The sequence below is a fragment of the Eutrigla gurnardus genome (assembly GCF_963514095.1).
Source record: "Eutrigla gurnardus genome assembly, chromosome: 3".
Lineage (NCBI taxonomy): Eukaryota > Metazoa > Chordata > Actinopteri > Perciformes > Triglidae > Eutrigla > Eutrigla gurnardus.
The window spans coordinates 25118397-25138027 of record NC_139917.1 but is presented as its reverse complement, the minus strand read 5'-3'; the positions used below and the strand labels follow the sequence as shown (position 1 = coordinate 25138027).

The 19631-nt window shown below is 43.0% G+C and overlaps 1 protein-coding gene across 3 annotated transcripts in view; it reads left to right on the top strand.

Moving 5' to 3' along the window:
• Window positions 1-19437, top strand: part of fam13a (family with sequence similarity 13 member A) — a 43894-nt gene extending 24457 nt beyond the window's left edge. For 2 of the 3 annotated variants that reach the window (XM_084006097.1, XM_084006096.1), the window contains 16 exons: window positions 1566-1607; window positions 1729-1920; window positions 2585-2729; window positions 4494-4552; window positions 4798-4840; window positions 9343-9496; window positions 13673-13889; window positions 13973-14114; window positions 14356-14437; window positions 14530-14735; window positions 14842-14925; window positions 15586-15681; window positions 16510-16593; window positions 17415-17611; window positions 17959-18060; window positions 18162-19437. In XM_084006097.1, coding sequence (XP_083862223.1) covers window positions 1566-1607; window positions 1729-1920; window positions 2585-2729; window positions 4494-4552; window positions 4798-4840; window positions 9343-9496; window positions 13673-13889; window positions 13973-14114; window positions 14356-14437; window positions 14530-14735; window positions 14842-14925; window positions 15586-15681; window positions 16510-16593; window positions 17415-17611; window positions 17959-18060; window positions 18162-18285 — 1969 coding nt within the window. In that variant the 3' untranslated portion in view covers window positions 18286-19437. The remainder of the gene's footprint in view (window positions 1-1565; window positions 1608-1728; window positions 1921-2584; window positions 2730-4493; window positions 4553-4797; window positions 4841-9342; window positions 9497-13672; window positions 13890-13972; window positions 14115-14355; window positions 14438-14529; window positions 14736-14841; window positions 14926-15585; window positions 15682-16509; window positions 16594-17414; window positions 17612-17958; window positions 18061-18161) is intronic. The other variant, XM_084006098.1, reaches the window with a different exon arrangement.
• Window positions 19438-19631: the final 194 nt, after the last annotated feature.

Here is a 19631-nt window from a genome sequence, read left to right as displayed (position 1 = left end):
TCAAGTATGAATCAAATATCAGCCAATTATGTGGACACATTCAAAGAATTCAACTCTGGTTTTCAGTAGTTCCCAATACATTTGAACAAGTAATCCTATCTTGAACCATGTTGTTCCCAACAAATCAGAGGTCCAATATAGAAAAGTATACTTCATTTTCATTAATTAATGCCCTTTTTCATGAAATATGACTACAGATAACACCCTAAAGATAACTTTAATTAAACAATCTGCAGCAGCCCACTGAAAGGTTTTAACCTGGCATGAGGAGTCACATCAGCCAGGGCTTCGTTTTAAAGATTGGGAACCACCGCTGTCACAGCGTCAGTGCTAAAATTGCAACATAGGGCATGGTACATTTCCCAAGGTCTGATAATCATCTTCCCCTGGCACATACGCTAGTTATATAATTGACCCAGTCGTCACTTTTATATAAAGAGCAGATTGCAGCATAGAGGACGATCCTTTAAAAGTGTGGACAGATCTTGAAACTCATTCTTACTTTTGACCTTTGACGGCATAAAGGTCTAAGGTTAAGTCAACATTAGGAAGCCATTGAGGCGTTTTCTGTTGCTCTAACTTAATGCCTTCAGTGCCAAGTCTATTATTAGGTAGCTGGCTAATATTTTTCCTGTTGTGCCCACAGACAATCGAGCGTTTTAGTCTGCTGCTGACGTACCTGTGAGCCTTAGCTTACCTAACCTCTCCATGCTCCAACTGTCTTAATCAATGAAGCTGAACTGAGAGTGAAGGATCTTTCTAGTCATGAGCACAGCCATGCCATCTGATTCGCTATCGCTTCGTACGGCTTTGTGTTGATCACAGTCACCTTCACAGTCTCTCCGTTATTATCTCTCCTTTCATCAGTGCACCGTACTCTGGAAAGCTATGCTATTACTGTCAACACCAGTGTTTATGGAAGATTTCTTCAGGTCACCCCCTATACGTAGTAGCTGCACTCGATTGGTGAAAACTGCAGGGTCGTTTTGGGGGAGTGAAGATACATTTTAGTACAAACTTGACTTCAGCAAAAAAAAAAAAAAAAATCTAAACTTTGATTTTTTAAAATTATATATATATATATATCCTAAATAATGAGTAACTCTGACTGTATGAAAAGTACTCAATTTCCAAACTGCAATAATGTTATATAATGTTTGATGCTGACTATAAATGTAATAATCCTTCAATATCTTTACATCTCATTACAGACACACCCCTGCACACACAGTATGGCTTATTGCTTTATTTACTTACTTTATTTCTTTAGATAACATGCCGTGCGAATGTCAAAAAGAAAGATATGGATGAAGACAGAGATTATGAAGAGCATTGAACATATACTCTACTATAAGCCCCACTGGTAGTCATAGAAGCTGGTCACTTTGCTCTCAGAGGACCTACTTATGCCCTGAACACAGTTGAAGTTAACACACACACTCATGCACACTAGATGCCTTGATCACCGAGGGCCAGAGCCTGGGGGATATTCAGCGTTGCTCAGTGACCTGTTGTGACCACCTGTTTCTGCTCTAACTCTTCTTCCTCTCTCGTTTTTCTTTCAGTAACCACCTCTCTCCTTTCCGCTGCAAACCAGATGCCGTAAAGTAAGGGGAATTCATCACTTTCAACATTTATTTGAATCACTTCTTAAATTGTACTTCTTATGAAACTGTCATTGTAGTTAAAAAAAAAAAGTCCTTAATATTTTTTGTCTTGGTCCTACAGTTTGGTGAACAGGACGATTCGTTCAGTCGTGGAGCAGCACCTCTTTGACGGAAGCCCGTTAGGGGATCAGAGTTCAGAGGACTGTAAGCTAACCCCACTTCCACCATCTCCGAGGGCGACGCCAACGGCTCGACAGAGACGTCAACACCAGAGGGAGCAACAGGAGGAGGGGAGACACAGAGAAAGACACAGGTACAATGAGTTTCTCAATGTCGTGATGTTGGTGGTTAATGGCACCAGCATGGGATTGGTGGCGCTTTGTCTTTAGTAGCAACACTGAAGCAACACAAAAATCTTTTTCTCATTACGTCATATGTAACTGTGTCCTTAAAGCCTTATTTTTCTTATCATAAAAGTGAAGAAATCTACTAATACAGTTATAATTCAAATTAATTTGTCTTGATAGTAAAAAAAATTGTCTGTATCATAGAATATGATACAGACACTGGAAAAACTTCCAGTCGGTGTCTTTGGTAACTGCAGACATACATACGGTTTCATTTTGAGCGGCAAGCTCGTCCACTGAGACGTAGCACAGTCATAACAACTGGAGTCATCGCAGTAGGAAGCTAATCCTTGTTGATGGAGGCGCACTAGAGTCTCAGAGATCAGGATGGCATGGACTCTAATCCACGTCATACTGATCTCATACTGAGTGCATCAGTCCAAAGATGGCAGAAAATGTCAATAAGAATGTGGACAGTAAATAGAATTAGCACTAAAGCTAAACATCACATGTAAACCCCCAATTTAGTTTCTCGGAGTATTTCGCCCAGTGTCAAGCTGATAAAGTGTGAGCTCGATGGAAGGCAGATGTCTCACCTCCTCACTGTCTCCTTTTTCCATCTGAGAGCAGATCTGTGTCCATCCGAGCAGACACCAACAAGGAGAACCACAGCGTGGGGGAGGACACAGGCAGCAGTTTGGACCCACCGAAGCCCAGGAAGTCGAAACTCAGCCCGACACTTGTGCAGCTCACTGACAACCAGGACGCCCACGCGGTGAGTCATCACGCCGTTTCTCCACATCTCTCTCTATCTTTGTGATTTGTCACCGTCTTGGCAGCATCTCTCCCACTCTTGTTTTTCAACTCCTGACAGCTTTCTTTCTCCATTGTTTTAATCTTTTCTCTCACTTTGGCAGGTGTAGATTCGCAGATAACCATAAGAAAGCGTGTTTCTTCCAGTTGTTTGTGGCTACTTTAGATACAATTCTAAAATTGCTCCCGTTTTTACGCAGTTTACAGCACCCCAGGAACCCTCTCCTCTAAAACACCTGCGGTGATGGTTGTTCAAGCATTCAGCTCAACCTCCCTGTCATCCTTGTGCTGACTTCCTGCAAATCATTTGTCAGTTGCACTTACAAGCATCACTAAATGCAGACAGCGGCGTGTTGAAGCAAGATGCAGCTGCCTAATGGTTCTCTGCCATTCTCATTGTACAGCAGCTTATGCTTTTGCAGCACGCCGCACTAATTGTGAACCACTTTTTCCAGAAAGTGGGCAAATGCAAGGACTGCTTATGAGTGCGCAATTAGTTGCAGCTTTTATCCACCGTAGAAGAGGATGCACCAGAGAGCAATCTGTCAGCTGTTATGCGGGTACTCGAAACTACAATGTCAAGTGCTCAGTATATGTAATTTCAACGTGTAGAAGATAAGTGATTGAGAGACAGTAAAAGTACTTTGTCAGTGTAGAATGTTACTTTGGTAGTTTATTTCATTGCCTCCTGTTTTTTCTTTCTCCTGCCAGCTACGATGCAGTGAGTCATAACCAACAGCGGTATGGCACAGTTTATGCGGGGGGTATGTGAAAGCCATCAAAGTCACGAGGAGGACATAGTGTGAAGTTGAACCACATAGCTTCTCCAACATGATCCAGTCCCCACAGACTCTTCTTACATTATTATTTACCCGTGGCTCATAAGCGATGTGTGCTAATGGTAAATCCAGCTGACCAACTGATAGGAATGTATTAATCCAGTTCACACTCTCACACTCAGCTGAATCCTCATGCCAACGCTTTATGTAACAGTACAGACGACACTCGATGCCTCGACGCACTTGGTCTATACGTGATAGCTGGCACAAATGTGATTGGCCGGGGCGACTGAGGTGCTGAGTGCCTAGCGGCATAGGTTTGATACTAGCGAGGGTCTGCGTCTCGGTCAGCGCGCACAGCCGCGTCTGTGAATGTGAGCTTGTTATGTCAAATGACACGGAGGTTAATTAGGAGCTCTCAAAGCATCTTGGGTGTTATTTCTGCTGCTGTTGATCGTACAGCAACACAGCATGATGCGTTGTACACAGCAGTTTATCAAAGTTAATACCACACTAGTTTAGCCCTATTGGATGCATTTAAGCTATGTGAAGTGAAATTTGTATTTCCAGCATTTCATTCTTTATGGTTCAGCATCCAAAAAGGTTCTGAAAATCAATTATGGTTTCTTGTTTCACATTTCATATAATATGAGCAGGAATTCAAAAAAAAAAAAAAGTTGATACAAGTTATTTTTTACATATCAGTATACCAACTTGTTAGGTATTGGTAAGCCTTCTAAGAAAATATATATATTAATGAATAACACCAGAAAACTCTAATAGCATACCCCTGAAAATGTTTAAGATGATTATCCAAAAAAGGCTCATAAAAGTAATCCTGGTTTTTCATTGGATAATCTAATGCAACATAGTTTATCCAATTTTTCATGGGGAAATGGTCCTTAAGTAAGCTATCTAATAATTCATGTTTGAAATGTTTTTTCCAGTTCAAGGAATGTGTTGGTGAGCGACCCAGAGAGAACCACATGGATACATTTCACAAAGAGTAAGCCCTTCTAAAGCTTCATCCATTCATTATGGTCACATTTTCTCACCACTTTTACCTTTTCCTATAAATAAATTGTAGCTTTGCTTCCATGAATATTTGTTTTACATTGATCCCTTTGGCATACTGTGATTTTGGTGTCTTGAGGTTTCTGACTGGCAGAAACTGGAAGAATGTTGGGTTGAGGATCAGGCCAATCAGTCAAAGTGTCTTTACTAAAGTGGATTCTCTGTCGGATTTTTCAGGAATGACATTTCAAGAAAAGATGACCTTCATTCTCCTCAACAGGTAGGTTCAAATTCCAGCCCTTATATATAAAATAATTCAAATGGTTACCTTGTAGGATGAGTCAGAAACACATAAAGAAACTCAAACAGAAAAGACACTTAATGCAGCTGACAGTTAAACAGAAAAATAAAATACGCTACATTGAAATTGAACAGTGGAATAAAAACAAACAAACACTGTTTTGATCAGTGCGATACTAACCTCCACAACACTGTGTTCCTCTCTAACTCACAGTGTTTTGTCACACTTCCACAACTGATTTGTTGAACAGAAACTTACTTGGCGTTTCACTGAACGTCACATTTCACTTTTGCTGAAAGGAGATTTTGTAGGTCTTGCAAAAAAGGGATTTCCCCACCGTTATACTTACACAAGCCAGCCAGCTGTTCAAAACATTGTGCAAACATTTTTGTTACTCATCTCCAGTTTTAATCGGGACCAACACCATTGAACAGTACAATGCAGCGCTGCACCAATATGGTGCATCTCTTTCTAAACAGCCCAGATGGATTTTAGTAGCAGCTCAGGCTGCAGCTCTGCCACCACCAACACACTGTGCCACTGAACAGCCATCTGGAGCCGGCATGGCGCCGCTCTGATGCCGGTCCAACAGCCTCTCAGCTGGTCGCCACAGTCCAGGTCATCACGCAGACATGGTTGTTACCATCAGACCATTACCTTCCCCATAGCTGCTTTTAGTTACATTAATGAACGGACTGATTCTGTGTGCATCACGGTGACCTCTTCACCTGCAGCAACCCAAACCCCAACCCTTCAAATACACACACGTAGTGTACACCTGCTCTTAATTGGACTCGTATAACAGAATGTGATCTTGCAGAAATGATGAGTCATGTAATTCAACCAATGGATATTATTTAACATGCGTTGTGATAATAATTTAAGTCATTTCTCCAGCAAAGATGCAAAACATCTGTTATTTGTATCATCTCAAATTTTTTTTGTGCAAATTATTCTAAATAACTCTTCTTCTCAATTAGACACTTTTTTTTTTACAATTGTTTTATATTTTATAAACTGAGCGATTTCAAGACAAAAACATTCCTCTGTTTGACTTCTCTGGTTTGCAACTTTTTAAAGACAAACACACAAACCCTTGATCTCTGTGTTTTGCTGTTTTCTGTGTCTCTGTGTGTCTTGTTGTGGCTTTAGTCCCTGTAAACAAACACGCATGACTCCTCCGTCGGAACATGTGCTCACATCATCCACAACTGATAAGTTGGTTTTTAAACGGCTCACGTGTGCAGGCCGGGTCTGTCTTAAAAGATGACTGCAACACTGACACGTCAATTATACGCCGACGCAAACATCAGATTACATTTTTTTTTTAAAAGCAGCAGAATAAGTCTTATTTTTTTGCATTGCAAAGGGTTCATGCGTGTGAACATGTGCATGAGTGCTTTGAGAGCTGTATCACACATAGATGTGTGTGTGTGGGGGGGGGGGGGGGGACAATGCTATCAGAGAGGAAGCTTATGTCAGGGCAAATCCTCCTGTGTGTTTGTGTGTGTATATATGTGTGTGTGTGTGTGTGTGTGTGTGTGTGTGTGTGTGATTTCCATCTCGGTAACATGCCCCTTAAATTCCACTTGTACAAACAGTTTGTTTGTACACTGTGTGTAAGCCCCCAAACACAGCTTAATCATTGTCATTGCAATCCCCTCACCCCAACACACACACACACACACACACACACACACACACACACACACACACACACACACACACACACACACACACACACACACACACACACAGACAGTAGCCCTGTCTGTCTCACCCCTCCTTTGCACCAGCTGGACCTCTCATGATGATGTAATCGTGGCTCCAGAGAACGTTTAAATGATATTCGCACACAGCAGGATCATGCTGAGCTGTGATTCAGACATTGATTAATCAGTAAAAACAAGCAAGCTAATCTAATTATCAATTCCTAAAAGATGCACATATTTGATCTAACTGCCTTTAAAGTGTAACTTCACTCCCAGGTCTGAGCCTAGAACCACTGTATAATGGTCTATTTGGTCTATTTGCTTATGAAATGCATGTAAAGAAAAAAATATATAATATTAATGTACTTGTTTTATTAGGAAAATTCCAAATACACACCAGGGGTGTATTCCAGAAAGCAGGTTTAACAAACACTGAACCCAACCCTGAACTCTTGAGTTGGGTTTTCGGTTCCAGACAGGTAGCCTGAAGCATATGGTTTAATCTTATTTCTATATTAAACAAAATAAATGGCTATTTCAACTTGTAGTAGCTAAAACCCCAACTGAATGCTGCTTCAACACACATAAATGTGCTTAAACATTTCGTTCTCTAAGGGCTATGTAAAGAATTTGCTCTGTTATCTGCGATATTAAATGTTGGGAATGTAAGGGCGGAGAACATTGTTCAGATATGTGATCGATCGTAAGGAAAAACGGTAACATTCTACTACGTTATCGTCGGGGGAATGAAAGTACATCAATGCAGGGTCTCAACATCCTCTCCCTCCATGCCGAGGGTTATCAGGGAAAGGACTCTCCGTTTAAACACAGCTGGTTCAGGATCAGCAAAAGGGAGACAGATAGGGACGTCAATATTAACACAAGCCTTGTGCCGTGCTCCTTTGCAAAAGCACAGCTTGATGAACAAACTTTGAAGTCTGACGGGTCACGTGACCAGATGTTGACTCAACATGTCTTACCTCTGAGACTCACAACGTTACATAACATTCACCCAGTAGTCTCTTCTGTTTATAAGCCTAATGAGTGCCTACTTAAGATGCACGATGGTAACACTTAAAAAAAGAAGCCACATCAAGTGTGCTCGTTAACAAGCAACGAGTTTAGAACAAAGCACACACAAGCTGCTAATTAACAACAAAGTTTTTCTTTCATTAAAAAAGTTTTCTGTTGGTGAAGAGTTACTAAAGGACAAGCTGCCTTTTATTCTCGTCTTCTCGCCTATTATCACCTGTGAATCTGCATATCTTAACACTTTCGATATGAATCGTTCCTGATTAAATCAATGGAAAAAGGTGCTAAATGGCACAAAACCTAAACCTAAAACACATCACCACTACTTGAGCATGAATGTTCTTTATTGCTCCTGAAAACAGTATTTTTCTCCCAAAAAACGTTCTGTGTTTGGTAGACGGATGATTTGTTTGTGAGCACGCTGTATCTTGAAGCTGATGCAATTGGACATCATTGATCTTAATGCTATTAAGAGGTGTGTGTATGTGTGTGTGTGTGTGTGTGGGGGGGGGGGTTTGTGGATCTGTGATAACGGGATCTTGACTGTTGATTAAGTGAGCTGGTGCAGTACGTACTCATTCATGGCAGTGACGGTAAGAGCTACTTAGGGGAAATTTCTGCTATTAGTTGATCACAGCTGTAAGGCTACGCTACCTGATTCCCATTACACATGTAATGTCTCCCCTGTTTTTGGCCTCACGTCGGCGCGAGAACACACACACACACACACACACACCTGAGACTAATGATGCTGTTGCACTGTAATCTCCCATGAACCTGCCAACAACAACAACTTAGTGTCATGGACCAAAAGAAGCCAAAAACAACAAAACAAGGGCTGTTGTAACCAGATTCAAGTGCACTCCTTCCTGTAAGCTGTCTGTGGCATTTATGAGGTCTAGTAGCAATGCGTCTTGATCTGTTTTCCCTTAAAATAGCTTGGTCCCACGCCCAGACCGAGGAAATGGGACCCCACAGGCTTAGTGCTAAGTGATCCATGGGCACGTTCTAAATACATGACCCGCTTAGTGTGTTGTTTCCCCCACATTATTTACATTAAGCTCTAATTATACAACTTTGATCGAGGATAAGAAACGTGGAGTTTGAGATTGAAAGCGAGAGAGGAGAAACTGGTGGATGATGGGTAAAACAGTGGAGAAAATACAGGAAGTAATGAGATGCTGGAAGAGACGGCTTGCATGTAATACCTCTGCTTAGAGCTGGATGTTTGTGTGCAGCAAAAAAAAAAAAATCACCCAGTCAGCCTACGTGTGCTAGCTCACAATCTGTTTGCTTTTTTATTGTCCTCACCTCCCTCCCTCCCTCCCTCCCTCTTCTTCTCTCCCTTCCACCCCTCCCCTTTGCTCTTGCCGCCGTGACACAAACAAGTCCAGAGCGCTGCTAGGGTGGAGAATATATGCATGTCAGGCCAGAGAGAAAGCAAGGAGGGATACTGTAGAGAGAGGGAAAGAGAAGGGGAGGGGAGTGAGGGAGGGGTGAGGGATTGCAACGGGTGAAAAAGCGAGGCGGAGCCAATCCCCTCCTGTTCCCTCACACACAGCCAAAGACAGATGGGCGGATGTTTTGGCCACAGTGGCAGCCAATCGCGAGCAGGGAGCAACCCCCTCTCTTTGGGCAGGGCCAGTGTGTGGGAGTGTGTGGCTCAACTTAAAGAGTGTGTTCACAGGCTGGTCATCGTTGTTGAGCGCCCTTTTCTTTTCTCTCATGGTTGTGCAGACGTTAAGGATGAAGATCCAGGAGTCGCCCGTCACTTGTGACACGGGGAGGGTCGGCGGCGGAGAGGTGCGAGGCTCTGACCCAGACTGCGAGAGCTGTGAGGACGTGCCCCGGCTGGACCTAACAGCACTTACCGAGGAAAACAACTGGGGAGGTAAAAGCTACAGGCCATCCTACTGTTGTTTTCACACTTCGATCGGATTCTCTCTCATGTTTTTACTTTTAAATAGGGCCAATATTATCTTAAATACACAGCTTTTCACACATGCCTTAAAAAAAACACCCAGCTCTGCACATGGGTGTCTGGGTAGCAGCTGCACACCTTCTGCTGCCTATCTTCCTTCTGCATCTCCTTCTGCCTCTCCTGCTGGATTTAATTGTTAAAGAGCCTTTTAAGCTCTCTCGCCACCTATATCTGGCGGAGAAACACACGTTGGAGATGTGCTTGTTTGACTGGCTTACAAGATAAGGCAGCACTGCAGACAGATTGTTTTTTTTGTTTTTTTGTTGCTGTTGAATTGGACCACATGGGAACCTTGAATCCTGCATTAATCCTTGAAGAGAAAATATAAGTGTAGCTAAGTTTAGAGCTCCCCCTGTGGTTTGATGTGTCCGTTACTTGGCAAAATTCTGGCTCTAAATTGTTTTCCAGACTGCTGCTGCTGTAATTCCCAGTCAGAAATAAATCATTAAATGGGAGGTTGAATGGTGATAACGGTGTACCAGTTTGGCCAGCTGTAAAAACTTGGCTTGCGTTTATTGAGTTTATTGATCCTGGTTGAAATTTTAAGACTCGTGCTCCACCCTCACCTGAACCACATCAGTTAATATTTGACATTGTGACGGTTTGCTCCGTCGCGCCAAGAAAAGTGATGGTGATTTTGCATTCGGTGGCATTTGTGCACAAGATCAACTTAAAATGCATCTCGCGTTTGTAAAGTACTGTTTTATTGACGCTGGCTTATCAAGAGTCATTTTCTCATGCAGAGCGTGCCGAAATAGTTGCAAGCATTGCATCAGTCCTCCTTTTGCTGTCGGACCTCTTTTGAGTTTGTTATTAATGTGTTTGGTCAGTGGTGCTGGCGTTTGCACAGAAAGGAAATCGTGCACAATTGCAGCTGAGACTGTGATTGTTTTGTTGGGATATTGTGACACAGCGGGGGTGGGCGAGGTGTCTGCGTTGTGCAGTGAAAGCCAAGCATTGTGCTGAACTGTACACTGGAATGTGAACCAACAGGTCCGTTTCCTACCGTTACATACAGTTAAAGGGCATGTTGCCGCATGTTTTGACGTCTTTCTGGTGCAAACCGTCTTCACTCCCACCTCTACCACCACCACCACCACCACCACCACCAACGTTTCCTGTAAGATGCGACAGTCGGAGCCAAATTGTTCCATGCACTAAGTCTCAACTCCAACAGCCTCATTTCTTGGAGCCTTAGCGGACGATTGCATGTTTTCTGGAGCTCTCTAGTGGCCAAATGTGACATGTGAAAAACAACAGAGGTCTGTGAGAGGTTGTTGTTGCTGCTGTGTAGAATTTGCAGCATGAGCAATGCAAGTCATCAAATATTGTGCCCGAGCCAACAATCTGTTAAGTCTGTACTGTATAAAGGTGTGGTGTTAGCTCCAGTCCGTACACCGTGTCTCTGTTTCTGTTTCTGTGTGCTTGTAATTAAATGCAATTTGCTTGATGGAGGATGTAGCAGAGCGTAGATTTGTGCGGTTTGTTTTCGGACGTTAACAATCCAGATGGCTGTATTTTGCACTGACATTACAGAGACATTTGCTAGTAGATCACATGCCTGTTGTGTTTGTGTTCTTGTCTTTTTACATCTTGTTAAATCTCCTTTCTGAACACTCTGTCCTGAATACATAACTGAGTTCCTGGAATAGAGGACGCCACAGGGACCCTGCATGATTGGCTGTGACAGGCCCTTCAGGCATACAGGATCTCCTCTAGGTGCATGAGATGGCAAACTGTCCCTTGGAGCATGAGTGCTAGTAAAGGCTGTCGTTGCACGTACTGCAATTGTGTAAATGCATTGGGATATCTGGCATGTTTATATTTCACAAAAGTTCAAAGCTTCAAAGCGGGATTGCATTTTAAAATTTGTTTTAATACAAAACTGAATAGGTGAATAAGCAGTTAATGAAGCTGTATTATAGTTGTAAGTACTGTTAGGGGATGTGTGCATACCGTACTAAAGGAGTAATACTGTACAAAGGGGCTTGCAGGTGGATGAGGGTGTTATGCAGTGGTGTGAGGCCTTTGTCCCAGTACACTTGGTGCCAGGGCCTGCCATTGGTGACCTGATATTTAACGCTGCTCTGTGCTTGTCTGCCTGCCAGCAATGCTGGAAAGACTTCAACAGGAAGAGACAAGACTCTGTAGCTCATATATCTTCTTAATTAAAGTTTAAGAAGAGGCTTGTTACGTTGATTTCCCATATTCACTGCAACAAGGGGGGCGGTCCGGTCCGTTTCTTTGCTGTCATTCCTTCATCTTGTCCTTTGTCTTCTCTTCTCCCCCTCTGTTGTTCTGTCTAGATTCTCCTTTCTTTAACACTCCTTTCCTTGATTTCAAAACCGTTTTTCATCGGAGTAGTTGTGATGGTAAGTGTCGCTGTCAGTGCTGACTTGCTTTGCTGCAAATAACACATCAGTAAGAAAGAAAGAAAGAAAGAACCGACAGTCAGAATGACCTTTTCCACTGCATGCCAACATGCTTGAAGGATCTGGAACATTCTCCCACACTCACACACACACAGCAACCTTTAGTGAAATGGCAAACTGGCATGTTTTTTTTATTTCATTAGTCTTGTTAATCCTGAACCATCAGCGAGCAGTTGATTTAAAGGATTAATTTCAAATGCCATGGAGCCTCAGTGACTAGCTACTCTGTTGTAGATAATAGACCTCAAAGGAAGACATTCGGTGTGATTGAGCGCTTCACCTGCCGCTGTGAGCGAGCGCCAGCATGCCAGGGCTTTATAAACCGCACGTACCTAAAAGTGCAGCAAGGCTCACGGGACCAGAATTGGAATTGGAGCTAAGTTGCTTTCCAACTCGGCCCAGCTTAGAAAAATATGCATGTGCCGTTTTAGAGCGGGCGTGCGTTTTTTCACGTGCGCTTACTGACGCTTTGGATGTTTTCACTGACGGTTGGTTTCCCTCCGAGCTTGTTTTCCCTCGCTCCACCTCTCCTCCCTGTGTATCAACTCCTCTCTATAGTTCTAGAGTCTCCTACCTCTTTTTCCATGAAATCTACGGTATTGTTCCTGCTGAGTTTCATGTTTTCACATTTCGTTTCTAGAGAGTTTCCCCTCCGTATTATAACGGGGAACTCTGATACGTCTCCATCTAGTCTTTCTCTCGTGTACCTGCGCTTGTACAGGCACTGACCAAGGTTCATCTCTCACCACGCAGAGTGGAAACTAAAACACAAACTCATCACTGTACCTCTCAACAGGGGTCGCGCCCTGACATTATCCCACAGAGAGCCAGGCATTATTAATAGCCCGGGGATTGTCAGGGGTATCTGCATGGCTATTTTCACCAGACGTAATTATTACCAGAGTGGAGACTGTAACCAGGGGACGGACAGAGAGCGGGAGGGAGGGAGGGTGGGCGTGTCTCACCCACAGTTTCAAAACAACATCTGTGACCGCCGAGCCCCACAGGAAGTTTTTTTGTCCCACAACCGTTTTAGAGAGAGCAGCTTCATCACGTCCAGCTAATTTCACATCGCCAAAGAGGATCCCAAAACATGTTAGCATGGAGCAGAAATATCCTTATTGAAGAGAATAAGTGCTGATCTTTGTAAAAATGAACATATTGTTGGCGCTTTCTCTGAGCATTTTGAGCCATCTTGTATGTTTGCCAACTTTCCAACTCGTTTTTGGGGCTATAAGAAACTGTGATGTGTATTTTCCACTATTCTTTGAGACAAAACTCTGCATTTTAATCAACAGTGAAAAAGAAACCGGTAACAATCAGTATCCATTTAATTATTCTGTCTATATTTATATATATATATATATATATATATATATATATATATATATATATATATATATATATATATATATATATATTCTATTGAACTGAACAGAAGCCTGTGTTGTATCATGTTATTCTGAAGCTACAGAGCTTTGAGATAATGTGGTGAGTCTGCTTTGACAGTACTAAAGCTAGTTGTGTGTTTATCTTCTGGCCAGCAGCCATTAGATTTCCATGAAACCTTATGACTAACCTGTCCTCTTGTGTTTACATCAGCAAAGTAGCTTCTTTTTTAAACACGAAGTGTGTTTGTTTTTGTCTTTGTTAGAACCGGTCCCCGCCTACTCGCCACTGCAGAGGGAGAGCATGGACCGCGAAGAAGCTCGACTGTCCCCTCACGCCGGGGGACGTCTAATCCGCCAGCTCCTGGAGGAGGACAGCGACCCCATGCTGTCCCCTCGCTTCTATGCCTACGGACACTGCCAGCAATACCTGGACGACACTGAAGTCCCTCCCTCACCACCAAACTCACACTCATTTGTCAGGTAAACACTACGATGTTCTGTCCTGTAGAGGCGAGGAGGAGGGAGCGCTCACTGAAGTTAACAACAAATTTGCATCTCTGCAGTCGCAGACGAAGCTCGTCTCTTGGCTCCTGCGACGATGATAAAGAGGAGTTGACATCTGCCCAGCTCACAAAAAGGATCCATGTCCTGAGGAAGAAGATCCACAGGTTTGAAGAGAAGTTTGAAGACGAGCGGAAATACAGGGTAGGTACAGTAGTAACAAGCGTTTTATTTTAAACATTCAAACGTACTACATAAACGAGGTTATGACTTCTGAAGAGACCCTGGTGACTCATTAAAATTGATTATAAATAGAGACAACTCATAAAAAGGCAGATGATCCCACACAAAGCTCTTGATGAGCGGTAATCATAGGTGCAGCTGCTTCATCGTGAAAAAGAGAATCTGTTCTCATCGGTTGCATGACTTTTTCTTTGTCCTCCAGCCTTCCCACAGTGATAAAGCTGGAAACCCAGAGGTGCTGCGATGGGTTAATGAACTGGCCAAGCTTCGTAAAGAGCTAAAAGGTAACAGGAATGCCAAGCAGTAGACTTTCTGAAGTGAGACGAAACACAAATTCAACAAAGCTCATTTATGTCTACTTGTTCCTCCTCATTAGAAAGCAAGCTGATGAAGTCTGAAGAGGACCTGCCGCCTCTGACCCGCCCGCGCAGCAACACGCTGCCCAGAAGCTTCGGCTCGCAGCTGGAGAAAAAACCCCAGCAAGAGAAAGTGCCGAAGCCTCCGGTGGAAAGCAGCCTGGAGACGATTTTGAAGAAGTTACAGGAGAAGAGAGAGGAGGTGAACCGCCCCGAGGACATCAAGGTAAGACAGCGACTGCGTTACGCAAATGCAAATGGATGTTTCGTATAAGATAAACCACATCAATTTAAAAAAAAGGACACACAGCAAACTGTGTCTGTTCTAACAGGATATGACACGGGAGCAGATCGCAGCGGAGAAAGTCGCCCTGCAGAAAGCTCTCCTGTACTACGAGGGCATACACGGTCGACCAGTAAGTCCTCCTTCCTTCCAATGAAACCCCCCCCCCCCCCACCCACAGATGTATAAAGCCTCCTCAAACAGCCAAACGAGCTCTATGTCAGATCTCCTGCCAGCCACATTTGCCCAAACAAGAAAATCCTGTTTACCACTTAATTGTGACCCAGATTGTAAGTCAAGGGTTAATAATGTCCCCAGCCAGAGAGTGTGCATCTGATTAGCTTTGGCGGTGTTTGTCTGTTGGCTGGAACTGAAAGGATGGAGGCGCATGTTTGGTTCTTTACATCTTTATTTGTATCAACTTACGCTTTTATCGTCCCAGGAGCTTCAGCGAGATTTAAAGGACAACTCGGATGTAAAATTGAACTGTAAAGGAGCTGACACACACTTTGTTTGATGTCAGACCCAAATCCAATTGCAATAATTGTGCCGTTTAATCCCTGCGAGCATTGTTGTATACCAGGAAGTGCGGCTGACCTTTCTGTCACCTCGTCACGCTGTGCTCCTCGGTGGCTTGTTGTTAACGACCTTCGCGCTCCGAGGAGCGGGTTGTTAGCCGTCTGGGTTAGCTGTCATTTTGTGTTACGTTGGAGCTGTAGGTAATTAGAACACAGAAAGAAGCAAATACTGTGCTAACAAGGCGTCTTTGTGTCTCTTTCTTTTGCTCCTTCAGGTCACAAAGAGCGAGAGGCAAATCATGAAGCCCCTCTACGACAGATATCGCCTGGTGAAGCAGATCCTGTGCAGAGCCTCCACCATCCCCGTCATTGTAAGGATCGCATCCTAACCTTCCCTTACTTTCCTTTTTCCCACCACAGCTGCCCGTTTGTCCCGCTGCTCTTTGACAAGCGAGCAGCAAAGATCGCCACATTGTCAAAGCATCTGCAGACACTTAATCCCGGCTCATGTTGGCTTCATAGCCTGCTGTGGGAACCGATGGCCGTCGGACTACAGACGTGTTATCCACCTTTCTAAGTCCAGCTTTGGCAGCTCAGCGAATCCCCCGGCCACAAAGCAGCTCATAGGTGGCAGATTGAGCTCACAGGAAGTGACATCACGAACAGCTGAGAGCAGGAAAGGGTCGAACTTTACTATGACATCAGGAGTTGTTTGGTCTGAATTGTAGATAAGGAACTACAGTGGGTGTTGTTAACACTCCTTGTCGGATTAATAGTTGCATAAACAAGTGTATTTGCTCACTTTTCGCTTTTCACTATTTAATAACCATTTCTATTATGTAAGATGGAATCTGCAGTATATATCGCTTACATAACACGCCATCTTTAATCCCTGCCATGCAAATTGGGACCGCTGCCATAGAATTAGGGAATTGTATTATGCTGGAACATTTTATTCCATCATTTAATCCTGTAACAAGATCCCTTTTTTATTCCTCAAATAAATACAGTAAAATGGACTGATAACTCTGGATTTTATGCTCAAAAAGTCACGTCTCCTGAACAAAATTCATAGAGGCAATTTCTGGGTTGAATATAATAGAAAAGTTTCGTCAGTGTGGTGTTTCCTCGTGGCCTTCTTGCGAACACTAGCGAGCGCCTCCCCGTGGTTAACGCCTCCTTCTTAACCGTCACCACAGGGATCTCCTTCCAGCAAACGCAGAGGTCCCCTCCTTCAGCCTATTATTGAGGGCGAAACCGCGCTCTTCTTCGATGATATCAAGGTGAAGAGCTGCTGCTGCTGCTTGAATAATCAGTCGCCAGCTCCCTCGCCCCGCCCCACCTCCCACCAACCCCACCTCCCCCCCCCATTTAACTACCATCCACCCTTCTAATGAACCTGATTGCTGCCTGCTGATTGGGCGGTTGCCTGTTTCCTGCCACCAGCTCCCGTAGAGACGTTGAATCAGTAGCTGCCTGGATCTGATGTTTGAACTGCCCTGTGATTTTTGAGGAGTACATGTTGTGTTTTGAAGCATAATTCTGGTTTATTACAACCTGGGTCTTATTTTTAAAGTGTTGCCCATCACTTATGACAGTAGAATTATTGTTGTACTTTTAGTAACACACATTGATTAATAATCAGTAATGACTTTGATGTTATAATAAGCAAAAGAAATGATGGTCAACGTTATTTAATAAGACTCACGCTGTATTGAAGTGGAATGACTCTTTTGGGTGTGTTTTTAAGAGAAACTGTCATCAAGAACTCAATCATGTTTGCTCCGTGTGGCTGTAGTCGTTCCAGGACTTTATATAAAGTCGGTTCTCGGTGGACTGTGTGTGTTCTAGTTGACTGCCCTCATTAACTCCATCCACACATACTAACGGGTATGGACATGAATCAAAAACAAGGGTCATGGAAGTGGATTGTGCTGCTGCACCGTGATGATTTGTAAGCATTGGTGACTAACACTGCACGACCGTCATGCCCTGCGGTGTTTGAGCCTGGAGAGCCGGCCGTCAGCCTCGGTTGTAACGCCACAGCACGTTGTGGCCTGCTCGTCCTTTCGGGCCACCGTTTGACCTCCTCGTGTTTCTGCAGGAGGAAGAGGACGGCTCAGAGGACGACGGGGACTCGAAGACACAGTTCCCCGTGACCGTCCGGCCCGACCTCAGCGTGCTCAGCTTCCTGGACCACATGGAGGAGGAAGGGGACGGTTTCATCTCGCCCGTGGACGAGCCGTCATCCTCTAAGAACATGACGGACATGAGACTGTCCAATCTGCACTCCGCCACCACGTGAGTTACTGGAAAAAAGGAAGACAGCCAGGACTGTTCTCGCATAACAGCGGTGGCAAATTTACACAAGTACTGTATTTAAGTGCAATTTTGAGGCACTTCACTTAAGTGTTTCCATTATTATTCCATTATGCTACTTCATGCTTCTGCCTCTATATTTAAAAGACAAAGGTTGTACTTTTTATTCCACTATATTTATTTAACAGGTGGAGTTAGCGGTTTTTACAAAAAAACAACAAATTTTTCTAAAGATCTTGCCCTTTAAATAAGATAGCGTTTTGTACCTGTGATTGAGTATTTTCACATTGCTTTATGACATGTGATACATCTTTACTCTTCTTTTACAGCCAGGAACTTGTGGAGCAACTTCAAGAGAGCCGAGAGGAGAAGAAGAGACTCCGCAAGAACCTGAAAGAGTTTGAGGACCAGTTCTTTAGACAAAACGGAAGGTAAAAGAACATTGACATGAAAGTGAGAGAGAAGCTGTAATGAACAAACACGCGATTCCCGCGGTGTAACCTTCTTAATGTTTGTTGTCTTGTTCCCATAGAAATGTGCAGAAGGAGGACCGCTCCCCGTTGGCAGTCGAGTACAACGAATACAAGCATGTTAAAGCCAAACTTCGGCTGCTGGAAGTCCTCATCAGCAAAAGAGACGCAGCTAAGTTCATCTGAGATAAAAAACAAATTAAATAAAGACTCTAAAAGGATTTCAGAGAGACAGTCAAACACATTTCACCCTGTTGGAGAAAAGACCTGTTTTTTCTTCTCGCTGCCATCGGTGCTGCTCACCTGTTAATCCGTTCTGTCAAGCTCTGCTGGTTCCTTCCTCTGGAGCCCGCAGAGCGCCGCCAACTCGTAACACATTCAAAGTCAACTGCTGAGAAGTTCCCCTCTTAACGAAAACCTCATCTTCATCAGAGGACGTTTCTCAAGATGCACAAAAAATATTGAATCACACTTTTATCGCTAATAATTTATTTCTATCCTTTTGAATGTTTTTATCAGAACAAAAAATATATTTTTCTCACGCTTTACTGTAGAAGTCTTAAAGAAAAAACCTTGTGAGTCAAACAATAGATAAGTGATGATTGCTATTTTTGAGAAGGAGTTTTTGATCAAGATGTGTGTGTATTTTTGTAAGGGAGACGTTACTATTTGTATAACTTCAATCAGCTTAACAGTATTCACTGAATGAAGAGCTTTCTCTATTTCAGTTCTGACCAGCATATAATATCTGAAATAATCTTTTGTTGCTTCTCTAGAAGTAAAATTTAGTATTTGCTCACTAAAAGAAATGTTTTTTTTTTTTTTTTCATTTTAATACAACCCAAAGACCGTGACAGTACAAACTGCGAACCAAAATAGCTCATAATGAAACAGTGTATTTTTGTGATCATTGGTACACACTTTAGCATTTGACTGTATATTTTATGCATTGATGTGCTTTTTCCTTTACTTCCTGTCAAATAAGCTATTTCTCATCTTGAAATCACTGGTATGCTTTTGCTCACATTGATAAACGTTTTGTGGGACGACTGGAGGGCAGAAAACGGTCACTAAAAGCTCAGATTTTCCCAGCAGTCTGTCTATTCATCAACTTGTTTGTTTCTTTTGTAAATATAGATCACTTGTGTATGTTTACATTTCTGTGAGCGAGTACATTATCCTTCCTTTCTCCAAAATGGATGATTTATCAGTGTGAATTTCGTTTTTACTGAATGTAAACACTGGCAAGGCTTAATGAATTTTGAGTGTGTACATTTTAGTACATAACTTGTATTTGTATTTTGTATATAATATAAATGAAATCATATTTTTACTGAGTTTCTGGGCTGTGTGGATTCTCTTTGAGTGACTGAATTGAATGTGTAGACATTTTGAGGTGAAGAAAATTCATCATGTGCACAGTGTACAACTTTTATTTAACCACCCGATAGATTTGTTTAAAAAAAAGTGTTTAAGAAATGGCAAAGAGCCCAAATATATTCAGTTTACAGTGATATAAGACAGAGGAAAGC